A 14,805-nucleotide genomic window follows, 5' to 3' on the forward strand; every position below is an offset into this window, starting at 1 on the left:
TGTGATTTTGATATTATGCCCCTGTATATATAACCAAGGATTGTATTAGTTGTTTTGGCTGCTGCTGTACACTGCTGGCTCATATTTAAGTGACTGTCCACTAGGGCTTTAAGGTCCTTCTCACAATTACTGTTTTTGAGCTAGGTTTCAACCATTCTGCTCTTGTACCTTTGGTTTTTCCTGCCTAGATATAAAATCTTGCTTTTCTCCACATTACATTTCATGTCTTTGGACAGGGTCCGTTGCTCAAGTCTGTCAACATCTTCTAGATCTGGGGCTTGTCTTCTGGGGTGTTGGCTATTCCTGTCAGCTTAGTGTCATCAGCAAATTCCATCATCTAAGCCATTTATGGAGATATTGAAGAGTACTGGGCCTAAGACGGAACCTTGTGGTACCCCACTGCTTTCTTTCCTCCATGTACATGTAGTATCATTAAGGACTACTCTTTGAGTATGGTCTGTCAGCCAGTTCCAAATCCAACTTGTGGAGATGCTGTTTATCCCACATTTTTCTAGTTTACCAAGAAATAGATCATGGTCTACTTTGTCAAAATGCCTTGCTGAAGTCTAAGTATATTATGTCCACAGAATTTTTCTGGTCTACTAAGTAACTTTGTCAAATAATGAAATAAGATTGATTTGGCATAATCTGTTTTTATTTCCAAATATAGTTTCAAAAATCATTCACACAATACAATAGGCATTGTCTATCTATGTATCTATGTATATCTATATTTTTGTATCCACATTGTTTTAATATGACTGTACACCGCCCCGAGTCCTGCTTAGGAAAGGGTGCGGTCTATAAATTAAAGTATTATTAAGTGTTATTATTATTATTATTGAATGGAATACTGCTGGTTATAATTCAGATTCCCTTCTTTCACTACTGGAGATAAAATGCTGAATGAAAATCTAAAAGTAGGAAATATAAGCAGTAAGGAATTTCCAAATACAGGTTTCCACGGAGGGAGTTGAGGAGACACATGATGTGTTGAGAATCCTTGTTGCAGCAGCAGAGTAATGTGTACCTTTCTCATACATCATTCTGGAAGCAAAGTAGAAGGCTAGGGTTGGTTGGAAATAGTTTCTTATGGGTGGCAAGACCAGGAACGTGGAGTCACTTGCCCCCAGAAGGTCTTCTGAAAAAAATAAAACAATGACTATGTCAAGAGAAATAGAACAGCTAGAAGGGAAAGAATTGTCATGAGACAAAATAATACAAGAATTGCAGCTAATCACATGCTTAGATCTGGATCAGCAAAATCAGCCATAAAAATGTTCCAACATAATCAGGAGCCCATCAGCACAATAACATTCCCAGAGTTTAAGCAATGTTAAAGGCAGCACTGGAGAGACTTTGAATTGCAGGCCTAGTCTATTCCGGGAGGGAGAATCTGATTCTGTCAGTTTTGCTTCTCAGGCCCCTCAACTCATGGAGGCAACCCAAGGTAGCCCAGACTTGAAAGATGTTGTTTATCAAAGGCTCTTAGACTCAGAATTTTCAATACTGCATGTCACAGAGTACCCTTTGCAGCTACTGATATGAGGAGAAGGAAGAAAGATTTGCTTTAATTCCCTGCAGGCGAGCATCTCTGACTATGCTGTAAAACAGAAGTTTGCTATAAAACATTACAAAACCTGGTGTCTTCAAAATATGCTGGATTCCCAATCAGAGTCAACATACATGGTTGGCAACATGCTGGGCATATCTGCTGGTCTCAATGGACTTTGCTTTGGTATTATTTTTCCTAATTAGGTCTCCGTAAAATGAAGAGAAATGAAGTTTAAATAAAACAATAAAAACTTTGCAACATTCAGGAGAGGCATGGCCAGCATCGCAGTGGTACGACACAGACTTGGGGGCTCTGAAGTCAATATCACCACCATTTTGGGGGTCCCACTGGGGATTGGAACCATCTCGTAGGGACGTTGAGGAATGGAGGCACAATCGGGGATGTCGCAAATCCTTTGGAGCACCAGCAATAGCCTCTGATCCAATGGCCAGGAAGACAGCCATTGCAAGCTGTCAAAAGCTGGGGCGGCCACATAAGGAATGAGAAGAAAATGAGGTGGATCATCTGGGTGAGATAGTAAGACTATCTTGGGGTACAGTGTATACTTTTTTTCATTTACTCCCTGATTGAAACTGTCAAAAAAGAAAATGGCAAAAGTAGAAAGGGGGGAGAGTGAACTTTTGACTGCCTCTCCACCTCCGGAAGTAGCGGTGAAGAAGGAGATGCCATAAAATAAGTAAAACATTAAATGAATTTGAGAACTGATTTGGGAATGGAAAGCAGATTGGACAGAGTTGATTTTCACTGAAAGTTTTATATCGATAAATTTTATACTTGAAAATCTGAGATTTGCTTTTGGAATCCTCCCCATTAATTGAATAGTAGGATCAAACTATAATGCTATCTAGAGTTTTAGAGGAAATATATTAAATTTAGTCAAAGAACAAAGAGGAAGATAAGAATGAAATGACCTAGGACAATGTTTAGAGACTTGACAAACAAAGTGCTGATAATAACTGTCTCTTAAAGAAGGAAACAACACCAGCTGTGTACTTTTTTCTTTTTCTTTTTTACCTATAACTTTGGAGTTTTGGGATTTTTTTCTATTTGGAATATTGGAACTTGATTTTTGAACACACTTTTTAAGCTTTTTTTTTTTCCTTTTTTCCTTCCCTCTCTTTTTTCTTTTTCTGGGTGTTCGAGTTACTAAGGTTGATTACCTCTATTTTTGCTTTTTATTATTTTCTTTTTCTTTCTCCCTGATTTTCTTTCTGTTGCAATTTTGTTTGTTTGTTGTGGGGAAATATTTTTTGTGGATTTAAAACACATTTAGATTAGGGTAACAAGAACCCAAAGTTTTTGAATTTGATCTTAAATTTAAATTTGAATAGGTGAAATATTCACCTGGGGGCAAAATTTGGTTGGTTTGGGTGGACTCCAGGATCCCAAAATTTGGATTACAGTTTTACTTGCCATTTGGATTACAAAGCTAAATATAAGGAGCAAGATGAAGAAAATAACAGCATGTTTATCATCAGCAACAACATCTTCCAGCCTTATGGCACAAAAATAATCAAATATGACAATGCAACAGTACTGAACTAAAAAGTATGCTACAAACTATGCATGAAGACCTTAAGGAAAGAATAAATAAGGTAGATGAGAAAGTGGAAAAAGTAGAAGAAGAATTAAAAGAGGTTAAGGAGATGATGGGAAAAAGTGAACAAAGATTACAGAAGGTAGAGGAGAAGACAGAAGTAACAGAGAAAAAAGGGGAGGAGATGGACTATAAACTTACAATAATGGATAAGAATCAGGAAAGGATAAATATATCCTGGTAAATGGATAAGGCTGATAATTACTTAAGATTTCAAAATATTGAAGAAGAAAGGAATTTAGCTGAAAAGATTGAAGAGATACTAGTAGGCACATTAGAAGAGAGTAAAGGTGTTAAATTGGATCAATGAAATATATAGGGTACATACAAGGTATGCTATGAGAAACAACCTGCCTAGAGAGGTACATGTAAGATTCACCAAGAAAACATCCCAGGGACACCGCAAAGTCCTTGGTTGATCCAAGAAAAGCCTTTCTTTCCGGCGGTTGCGAGACAGCCATTAAAGCTGCTGAAGTCACGGACAGCTCCGGTATTGAAGAGAGAATAGGAGAAAGTGTGTCGTTTTGGTGAGAGGACTTTTATTCACTATTATTTGAGAAAACACCCTAAAAGACTAAAATTAAAATTGAAGACTGAAGAGGTTAAGTGGCGAAATTAAACCAGAGTCAAGTTGAGTTTTTTTCTTTTTCCTTTTTATTGTTGGAATTTGGCTGGATTTTTACAAACATCTCTTATTTTTAAACTGGACTGGCTTTTTTCTCTCTTTTCTTTCTTTCTCTGTCTTTTCCTTTTAAATAACTTGCATAACAATTTCCTCTATCTAAAATCTTTTTTCCTACCATTTTTTGTTTACAATGTTTTTACTATATTTCCTTTTTGAACTTTTTGAATTTTCTTTTTTATTCTTTTATTTTGAGAATAAGGGAGGTAAGGGAAAGTGAAAAAGAACACTGCCACCTAGAGGTCTGGAAACATTGTTTTCTTTTTCATGTATGAGTGTTTAGAGGAAAGTTAAGACCTGACACTACACTTAAAGGATTTTGAGTCTGTTTACGAAATGATAGTGGAATGAGAATGGAGATTTGTTTATTCAGGTGCTCTTTTGGGAAACTATCAGAGCTTGGAGTTTGGGCTTGAAAGAAAGTCTGGAATCTGAAGAAAGAAGTCTACTGTGACCTTGAAAAGAGAATTGTTAATTTTATCTGAAATCAACACAAGAGTCTTGGTTCCTACATAGTGGCAGTGTTTCCCCCCCCCCTCCCTTACTTTCCTTCTCATTTAGCTGGTTGAGGCTTGCTGCAAAAGAAGTTTGGCTCTTTTTTTCTCTTCCCTTTTTAAAGAAAAAGTGTTTCCTCTTTGCCTTCTCCTTCCTATTTTTTGGGATGCATATATAGACACATTTTCTTTTTTTCTTTTTTCTTTTGTCTGCTGAATTTTGTTATTCCACTCCGCTGAATTGAATTAAAGCCAAATAAGAGCTTGAAGACTTTTTCCTTTTTCCTAGTTTCCTTTTTTCCTCTTTCTCTTTTCTTTCTTTCTTTCTTTCTTTCTTTCTTTCTTTCTTTCTTTCTTTCTTCTTTCTTTCTTTCTTCTTTCTTTCTTTCTTTCTTTCTTTTCTCTTCTCTCCCTCCCTTTTTCTTGTTCTAGGATTACTTGGGATTATAACTGCCTTCCATATAAGTGGATCAAGGTATAGAAGAACTGGAAGACCTCGTACTTCTCAACTAGATCAACTTTTTGAAAATGAGTAAAAAGATATCGACTGTCGGTTCTGCAATACCAACTTCCTCCTCTTCACCATCTGGAGGACAAAGATCAATACAAATCATGTTGCAACAGGAAAAGGACAAGGACAAGGAAGTGACACTCCAGACGATTATGCCAGGAATACAAAAAATACAGAGAACATTGAACAAAAAATGGGGAAAACAGATGAAAAATTGAGAATATTCAGCAAATGATGATGAAATATGAGGAAACACTTCAAAAAATTGAAGAAAAAGAAAAGCAAAGAGATAAGAAAATTGGAGATATTGATAGCTGACTGAACATGATGGAAAAAGATAACAGTGGAGTACTGGGATGGGAGATTGATCGATCAGAATTTTATCTTAGATTTCAAAATAAAGAAGAGGAAAAGAGAGAAAACATGGCAGAAATAATGATAGAATTTCTGGCAGACGCCCTGGAGATAACCAAAGAGAAGATGATGGATGATATAGATGAGGTGTTTCGAGTCTATACAAGATATGCAGCGAGAAACAATCTCCCAAGAGAAGTTCATATAAGATTTACTAAGAAAGCAATTAAGACACAAATATTACAGAAGGCAAGAGACAAAAAACTGGAATATAAAGACAAGGAGATTGTAGTTTTGAAACAAATACCAAAAAGAGTGAGAGAGATAAGAAGAGAATACCAATTTTTGACCAAAATTTTACTTTAAAAAGGTGTTAATTATAGATGGCTGATACCAGAAGGTCTCATGTTTGTTTGGCAAGGACAAAGATATAGAATAGATTCAATTGAGAAAGCGGAACTATTCTATGCAGAACATCTGAGGGAAAGATGAGGAGACAGGAAAGGAAGAACCACCAATTGAATTCCAAAAGGAGTGTATAGTTGCAACTGAGAAAGAAGAAGGTGCAGTAGTGGCATTGAACTTAGAGAACAATGAGAACCGAGATCTACTAGAGCAATAAATCCTACCTGTTGTGGCCCAGCAGGAGCTGTTGGAGCTACCACCAGACTCTGACAGCGAGCTGCTGATAAGTAGACTCCTCTTCAGTCTATAAAAGAACGGATTGTGCATACACCCTTTGCAGAAGTCAACAAAGGAACTATTGGGAAAGTTCTGTCTTGGGAGCTTGGCATGCTGGATAGCTGCTATCATGTCTCTGTGCTGGAGGGTTCTGAGAGTCTTGTCATGGTGGATTGCTGCCAAGGATCTGTCTGTCTGTCTGTGCAATAAATCCTGTTGAAGTAGTTTTGGTCCGGAGTGTGTTCTGTGTTGGCGAGGGAAGAAGGGGGTCAGAACACCTACCTATAAAATATAATTATGGAAGAGAAATAATTGATTACAATAAATATAAATGGACTTAATTCAGTTATTAAAAGAAGGAAAATATTTCCTAAATTGGAGAAATTAAAATTGGACATAATCTGCCTATAAGAAATACATATTAAAAAGCAAATATGAAGAAATATTGGTGCAGCCTAAGTTAGGGAAATATTTACTGTGTTGCCAAGATGCAAGAAAAGAGTAGTGGTTTTTTAATATCAAAAATACAATCCCAGCGGAACAAATTTATACAGATGACGATGGAAGAATCTTGATGGAAATTACGGACAATGATAAGAAAATACTTTTAATAGCAATTTATGCTCCCAATGACAATCAAGATGAATTCTATAGGAAATTACACATGAAAATAATTGAATTGGATTTGTATGATGGGAGATTTTAATGGAATTGTAGATCAGAACATGGAGTATAAAACATAAAAAATAACAAAACTAAATAGAAAGATTCTTCCAAAATCCTATTTTAAAATGACTGATGAAATATACTTAAAAGATGTATGGAGAGAAAGAAATCCCACAAATAGACAATATACCTTTTACTCAAATAGACATTTATCATGGTGCATGAAGCTATGTGCCAACATGTCTGTCTTATTAAATTGGAACACTAAGGATAGCTCTGCCTCGGACTCTGATTTAATTCTGCATGATATTTGGAACGCTGACAGATTAGATATGATATGAATTTCAATGGATTTGATCTGTAACATACAAGAAGTTGATATAGAACCAAGTACATGGGCAGACCACAACCCAATGACAATTAAATAGAAAGGACAAAGGAAAAGGTCTAGATGGACGCTAAACAACACTATACTAAAAGAAAAGGACTTTGTACAGAAAATGGAGAGAGAATTGGCACTCTTTAAAGAAAACAGAAAAGAAGACACATCAATGCAGAATAATTGGGATACAATGAAGGCCTACACTAGAGGCTTGATAATAGACTATACAAGGAAAAGAAATACAAAAAAGATAAGCTTTTAAAATATTAGATGATGATTACAAGAAAAAGAGTTACAGAAAACGCCACGAAAAAAGGATATTAAAATAAAAATGGACACAATTAAACATAAAATGGGGTTAATGGAAAAGGAGAAATTAGCACAAAAATTAGAGGTGCTAAACAGAATTACTTTGAAAATGCAAACAAACCAGGCAGATGGTTAGCATACAAATTGAAAAAAGAGAGAGAATCAAGAAAAATAATGCAACTAATAAATGATCAAGGGCAAATTTGTTATGGAAATGAACAGAAGAAAAAAATTATACAAGATTACTATGGAAAATTGTATGAAAAAGAGAACATAGAAGAGGGAGGAGTCAAACAGTATTTTCAGAAAGTGAATTTACCTCAGACACCTAAAGAAACTGAAATGATGCTAGAAGGCAACATAACGATGTTGGAGTTAACTGAAACACTTAAAAAACAAAGGAAAGGAAAGGCTCCAGGCCCGGATGGATTGCCAGTGGAATTTTATAAGACATAGCAGGAATCATTGTGTCTTTCATTACTAGAAGTTATGAATGATGTTATGTCCAAGATGAGGATACCCAAATCGTGGTCAGAAGCATATATTACACTTGTACCAAAAGAGGAGTCCGACCCACTTCAAATTAAGAACTATAGACCTATTTCTCTACTAAATTCAGACTATAAGATATTTGCTTCAATACTGGCAGAATGACTTTAAAAATATGCAAACAATTTTATCCACCCTGATCAAAATGGGTTTTTACCAAAGAGACAAATTAAAGATAATATGAGAATAATTCTGGACATGCTGGAATATTATGAGGCACATCCTGAAAAACAAATGGCTTTGATGTTTTTAGATGCACAGAAAGCCTTTGACAATGTGAACTGGCGATCTATGTTGATACAGCTGGAACAGATGGGTTTTGGTAAGACATTTACCCAAGCATACAAACTATATACCATAAACAAACAACAAAGATAATGATAAATGGAGAATTATCAGATTCTATTGAAATAAAGAAAGGGATGAGACAAGGTTGTCCACTATCGCCTCTGTTGTTTGTCCACTATCGCCTCTGTTGTTCGTCTTAACATTAGAAGTCCTAAATAGAAGCATCAGAGAAGAGAAACACATAAAAGGTATGAAAATTAAAAAGGAAGAATATAAATTGCAGGTATTTGCAGATTACCTGGTCTTCATCTTAGAGGACCCACTAGAAACTGCACCTAAATTGATAGAAAAAATAGAGAAATATGGAAAAGTAGCAGGTTTGAAAATAAATAAAGAAAAATGAAGATTTTGACAAAGAACATGCTAGTAAGACAAAGGGAAGAATTGGTGGAAGCTTTGAAGATTCAAGTCATGAATAAGGTCAAGTATCTGGGGATATATTTGACAGCAAGATGTAGAACACTTAAAGAGAACAATTATCATAAACCTAAACAACAAATTGTGACAGATTTGGCAAAATGGGGGAATTTACAACTATCAATAATAGGGAGAATACCAACAATCAAGATGAACATACTACCCAGGATTTTATATTTGTTCCAGACAATTAGACTACACAAATGCAAATACAATCAAGATATGAAAAAGATGCTAGAGAGTATGATTTAACTTGGGAAGTTCAGAATTGGATAAGATACTTATGGGAACAGATGAAAAAATGATTAGGAAATTATATAGCTATTTAGTTAGAATTAAATTAGAGGAAGAAGAAGAAGCAAAAGAAACAATGATAGTATGGGCAAAAAACTTTGGTTATACAACTGAATTAGAAAAATGGCAACAACTATGGGAAAGGAACTATAAACTAACAATGGCAACAGCATATAAAGAAAACTTGTACAAAATGGTTTATAGATGGCACCTGCCATCCAAAAGTTTAGCAAAAACGTTTAAGGATAAATCAGCTAAATTTTGGCAATGTCACCATTTACCAGGATCATATTATCATATGTGGTGGACTTGTAGGGAAGCAAGAAGCTATTGGGTTAAAATACAAACATGGTTAGAGAAAATGTTACACCAATGTGTAGAGCTGATACCAGAGTTTTTTTAGTTGGGTATCTTACTAGAGAAATGTAGTAAAGAAGACACCTATTTGATCATACACATAAGAACAGCAGCTGGAATTGTATTTGCACAGAATTGGAAAACAGACAAAATCTTGTCAGAAGGAGAGGTAATAAAGAAAATATTGGACGGTGCAGAAATGAACAGATTAACTTTGAGAATAAAGGACAAAGAGGAATCGGTGCACTTCAGAACATTGGGGTGATTTTATGATTGGCTAGAAAAGGAATATGAATAAAAGATTACAGATTAAGCAACCCAGACGATATACCACTAAACAAAGAGGAGGGGAGGGGAAAACAGAAAAGTATTAATATACAAATATACAGTCAAAAGATGATACATGTGAAACTATTATAATGGAAATAAAATGTGAAAGACATGTAAATATGGAATCGGGTTTCCTTGAATCCCACCCCAAAAATCCATCAGAGTGATGAGGAAAATAAGTAAATACAACAACGGAAGGAGGGAGGAAGGAGAAGGAAGGAATAAAGGGAAAAGGAGAGGAAGCAAGGGAGGGTAGTAAGAGTAGGAGAGAGGGTAGGAAGGGGAAGAAGAGAGGAGGAGTGGGAGAGAGGGAGGGGAAGAAGAAAAGAGAAAGGAGAAGAGGAAAGAAGAAAGTAGAGAAGGGAGGATGGAACATTGGAAGAAGTAGGGTTGTTGTAAAATAAGATGGATGTGGAGGATGGCAAAAAAGTGACCCTGATTATATTTTTAAATTTAAACACTGATAAATGTTAAAAGATAACATATAAATATTAATAGGACTTATAAGAATGTATTATTGTGAATGTGTATATGAGAAAGAAAAATAAAACTTTTTTTTTTTAAAAAAGAACTTTGCAACATTAATATATCAATGTCAGGTGCTTTTTTTGAATGACCCCAAAAACAGCTAATGTGAAATAAGGAATGATGAAGCAATCTTCATTTTTTCATTTTTTATTGTTTTAATTAAACAAAAAACACACCAAAAACATTCTTCATTACATCTTCCAGAAAGCATGTCGATTGGTTAGAAATAAATTTCGTGCGTTACTACAATCATTCTTTATATTTCATTCATATTGAATTGTACATTTTAAATCAAAAATCTTTATACCATCAATATACCATCATTCTCATTTAACTATGTTTGTTTAAACGTGCTTTTGTCTAGAATCATTTATATTTATATTATAATAAATCTAGACAAATTTTATTGCTAGAATTTATAAGTACCCAGGAGAGATTATATCTTTATAACAAAATCTAAACAAAAAAAATATTAATAAAATTAGTAAATCTTTTCCCCAGGTCCCATATTATAGTTTATATCCAAATTGTTTTACCAGTTAGAGTTATTATTTCATTATTATTGTCATGATGGGTTATCTGTTAACGAATAAACATTTTAAAAACAAGAACATTCTATAAGCAGCTACAACGTTCTACTTATTAATCACCAAAAATTAACTAAGTTTTTATTTTTATTTTTATTATTTTTTCCCCATTCAATTATTTTATTTGGGTTTCACCATTCTTAACTTTCTTATTTTACCCATAACTATTATTTTTGAGTTTTGTTACATTCCTTCATTGATTCTTGTTTCTTTCCTCCATCCACCTATACCATTTATCCTATATCTGATAAAATTCTGATTCTTCTTTTCCCTGGATTTCTTTAGTTAGTTTGTCCATTTCAGCACAATCCATAACCTTTCTTATTATTTCATCTTCACTTGGAGTTAGCTTGTTTTTCCATTTCTGGGCATAGGCAATCCTTGCCGCCGTTATTATATGTAGTATTAAATAGTGGATTTCTTTTTTGTATTTTGCAGGCAATATTCCTAATAAGATTTCCGGTTTCCATTCTATTTTAACTCCCGTTATTGCCTCCAGCCAGTTTTTGATCTTTTTCCAAAACTTTTTAGCCTCCTCACAAGTCCACCATAAGTGGTAATACGTTCCGTGCATTGATTCGCATTTCCAACATTTTGGGGAGGTATTTGACGATATTTTAGCTAACCTTGTTGGTGCCAGGTGCCATCTATAAAACATTTTATACTGGTTTTCCTTATATGCAGCTGAGAGTGTCATTTTTAAGTTTGTTCCCCAAAATTTTCCCATTTGTCTAATTCAATATTATATCCAAAGTTCTGTGCCCATTTTATCATTTGTTCTTTCACAATTTCTTCTTCCATTTTATATTTCAGAAGAAATTTATATATTCTCCCTATCATTTTTCTATCTGGGCTTTGAATGATTTTATCCAATTCATGTGATTCTGTTTCAATGTCATATAATTTGGTATCATTATTGTATTTAGTTTTGATTTGAAGGTAGGTTAACCAGTCCACTTTCATGTTCTGTTCTGCCAATTCTTCAACTGTTTTTAAGTTTCCCTGTCTATCAATTAAGTCTCTAGATCTTAGCATTTTGTTCCAATCTATAAAATTTGGATGAGTCGTCCTTTCTGTCAGTGATAGCCAATTCAGGATTTTCACGTAATGGATTTTTTTAAATTTTGAGCCATTTTTGCAATAACGCTCTTCTAATTAAATGTTTTTGAAAGTATTTGTGCGTTTTATTTTTATCATCCCATAGGAATGTGTGCCAGCCTGCTTGCAAATCATGGCCTTCCAGGGTCAAAATTCTTTTATTCTTTAGCTCTATCCAATTCTTCACCCATGTTATTGATATTGCTGATGCGTATAAATCCCAATTTGGTAATGCTAAACCTCCCCTCTCTTTGCTGTCTTGCAATGACTTTAGTTTAATCCTCGCTTTTCGTCCCTGCCAAATAAACCTAGCGGTTATGTTATTTAATTCTTGAAAGAATTTTTTACCTGGATTAATAGGTGCGGCTTGCAACAGGAATAAGATTCTTGGTAAAATATTCATTTTGATTGTCGCTATGCGTCCCATGAGTGATAGTTGAATATTTTTCCAATTTTCTAACTCTTTCTTATTTGTATCACTAATTTGTTATAGTTATCATCTTTAATTGTGGAACATTTTGCCGACACCCAGATCCCCAAGTATTTCACTTTCTTAGTTATTTGCATATTGGTTATTATTTCCAGTTCCTCTTCTTGCTTTTTTGTCATGTTCTTGGTTATCATTTTTTTTTTAATTGATCTTTAATCCTGCCACTTCGCCATATTCTTCTAATTTTTGAATTAATTTCCAACTGGATTCTAATGGGTCCTCTAGTACAAATACTAAGTCATCGGCATAGGCTTGGGCCTTATATGCTTCATTTTTGAGTCTTAAACCTTTTATTCCCTGGTCTTTCCGAATTTCATTTAATAAAATTTCCAAAGTCAATATGAACAGCAAAGGAGAGAGTGGGCATCCCTGTCTGACTCCCTTTTTTATTTCGATCTTCTCTGTTAATTCTCCATTCATCAGAACTTTGGCTGTCTGATTATTATAAAATCCTTCTATCATTTTTATAAATTTTTCACCGAATTTCATCTCATCCAATATTGTTATTATAAATTTCCAAATTACATTGTCAAATGCTTTTTGTGCATCAAGGAAAACCAGTACCATTTGTTTTTCTGGGTGCGCCTCATAGTACTCTATTATGTCTAGGATGGTTCTCGTATTATTTCTAATGTGTCTGTGGGGTAGAAATCCATTTTGGTCTGGGTGTATTCGTTCATTTAAAACCTGTTTGATTCTTCCTGCCATAATTGCGGCAAATATTTTATAATCATAATTTAGTAATGATATTGGCCTGTAGTTTTGAATTTCTTGTAGGCTGGTTTCTTCTTTTGGGATTAGCAATATTATTGCTTCTGTCCATGATTCCAGTATCTTGGCTTTTCCTAAGATTTCATTAAACATGTCCACCCCTAACTCTTCCAGTATTATTTTATTATATTTGTATAGCTCCACCGGTATTCCATCTGGTCCTGGTGTTTTATTACTTTTCTGGTTTTTCAGGACTGATTCCACTTCGGCTAACGTTATTGGCCTGTTTATCACCTCCCTTTGCTCTTTTGAGATTGGTGTTATCTTTGCTGTGTTTAAATAATGCTTTATTTTATTTTCCTCCATACTGTCTTGTGCGTATAATTTTGTGAAGTATTTATGAATAATTTTCTTCTTTTCTTCTGCTTTGTATTGAATTCTTCCCTCCTCATCTTTTAATTGATATATCATCCTTTTTTCTCTTTCATTCTTCAATCTGTATGCCAGCCATCGTCCAGGTTTGTTGGCTTGTTCAAAATAATTTTGTCTGGCTGGTTTAATTTTCTGCGCTAATTCCTTTTGATTTATTAGGTTGAGCTTATGTTTGATTATCTCTCTTTTTTCTTTTTTAATTTTATTCTTTGGGTCTTTCTGGAGTTCATCTTCAACTTCCATAAGTTCCTTTTGCATACCTTCTTGTTGCTTTTTTTGTTTTCTAGTTTTCCTTGCCATATAGGCAATCGTAAGGCCTCTTATGTATGCTTTCATAGTGTCCCAGAGATTTTGAATTGAGGTATCTTCTCTTTTATTTATTCTAAAAATTTATTTTAGTTCTTTCTCCAGCATTTGAGTGTATTCTGTTTCGTTTATAACATTTGAATTCATCATCCATCTTTTTCTTCTTCTTTGCCCTTTCCATCTTAATTTTATTGGATTGTCATCTGCCCACTCATTTGCTTCTATTTCAATTTCATCTACTTGATTGCATAGTCCAGATGAAATCCAAGCCATGTCAATTCTTGATAGTGACTGATGGGGGTTCGAATAAAAAGTATATTGCTTTCTTGTTTTGTGCCTTTCTCTAAAAAATTCGTGTAATTTGTATTCGATTGCCAGCTCAAAAAACGATTTGAGTAGCGTATTTTTTTTGTTTTGTTTTTCTTTTTGCTTTCATAGTCCATTTTTTTGTCCGCTATTGCATTATAGTCCCCAATTAAGCAAATATTTTCATGTTCTAATTCATTTATTTTGTTGTGTAGTTTCCTATAAAATTCCTCTTGTTTCTGATTTGGTGCATATATGACTATTAATAGTATCGGTTTTTCTGTTGTCTCTAATTCAATCATTAGTATCCTGCCTTCTTCATCAGAGTAGACTTCTTTGGAATTTATTTTTTCCTTTATATAGTTTGCTGTCCCTCTTTTTTTTTCCTGCTAGTGCTGTGTATAATTTCCTTAGTTTTTTATTTTCCAATAAGTTCTTATGGTCCCTTTTAATATGCACTTCCTGTATGCAGATTATATCTACCTTTAGTTTCTTAAGTTTGTTAAACATCTGCGCTCTTTTTTTTTGGTGCGTTCAATCCATTCAAGTTTATTGAGATAATTGTTATTTCCTGGTCCATCTTTAGATAGGGTTTTTCTTGTTACTTCTAGTTTGTATCTGACTCTTCCCTCTCGCACCCTCCTTTTCTGCTCTCTCTCTTTCTTGCCTCTGTTCTTCTTTCCTGTTTCTTTCTTTATCTTCTGATGTTTCTTCCTCTTGGCCTCGCCTTCCCCTTTCTAGCTCCTCTTTACTTCCTTGTTCTTCTTCCCCTGTACAGTATTTCTCATAGAATTCCTGCG

General features: G+C 34.3%; 1 protein-coding gene across 9 annotated transcripts in view; it reads right to left on the reverse strand.

Annotated features, from left to right (window-relative positions):
- Positions 1 to 1,045: 1,045 nt before the first annotated feature.
- LOC309383242 (sterol O-acyltransferase 2-like) overlaps positions 1,046 to 14,805 on the reverse strand; it is a 196,056-nt gene continuing 182,296 nt past the window's right edge. For all 9 annotated transcript variants that reach the window (XM_081935541.1, XM_081935534.1, XM_081935536.1 and 6 more), the window contains one exon: positions 1,046 to 1,141. In XM_081935541.1, the coding sequence (XP_081791667.1) occupies positions 1,091 to 1,141 (51 nt within the window). In that variant the 3' untranslated portion in view covers positions 1,046 to 1,090. The remainder of the gene's footprint in view (positions 1,142 to 14,805) is intronic.

The sequence above is a fragment of the Natrix helvetica genome, assembly GCF_964273705.1.
Source record: "Natrix helvetica genome assembly, chromosome: 1".
Classification (NCBI taxonomy): domain Eukaryota; kingdom Metazoa; phylum Chordata; class Lepidosauria; order Squamata; family Natricidae; genus Natrix; species Natrix helvetica.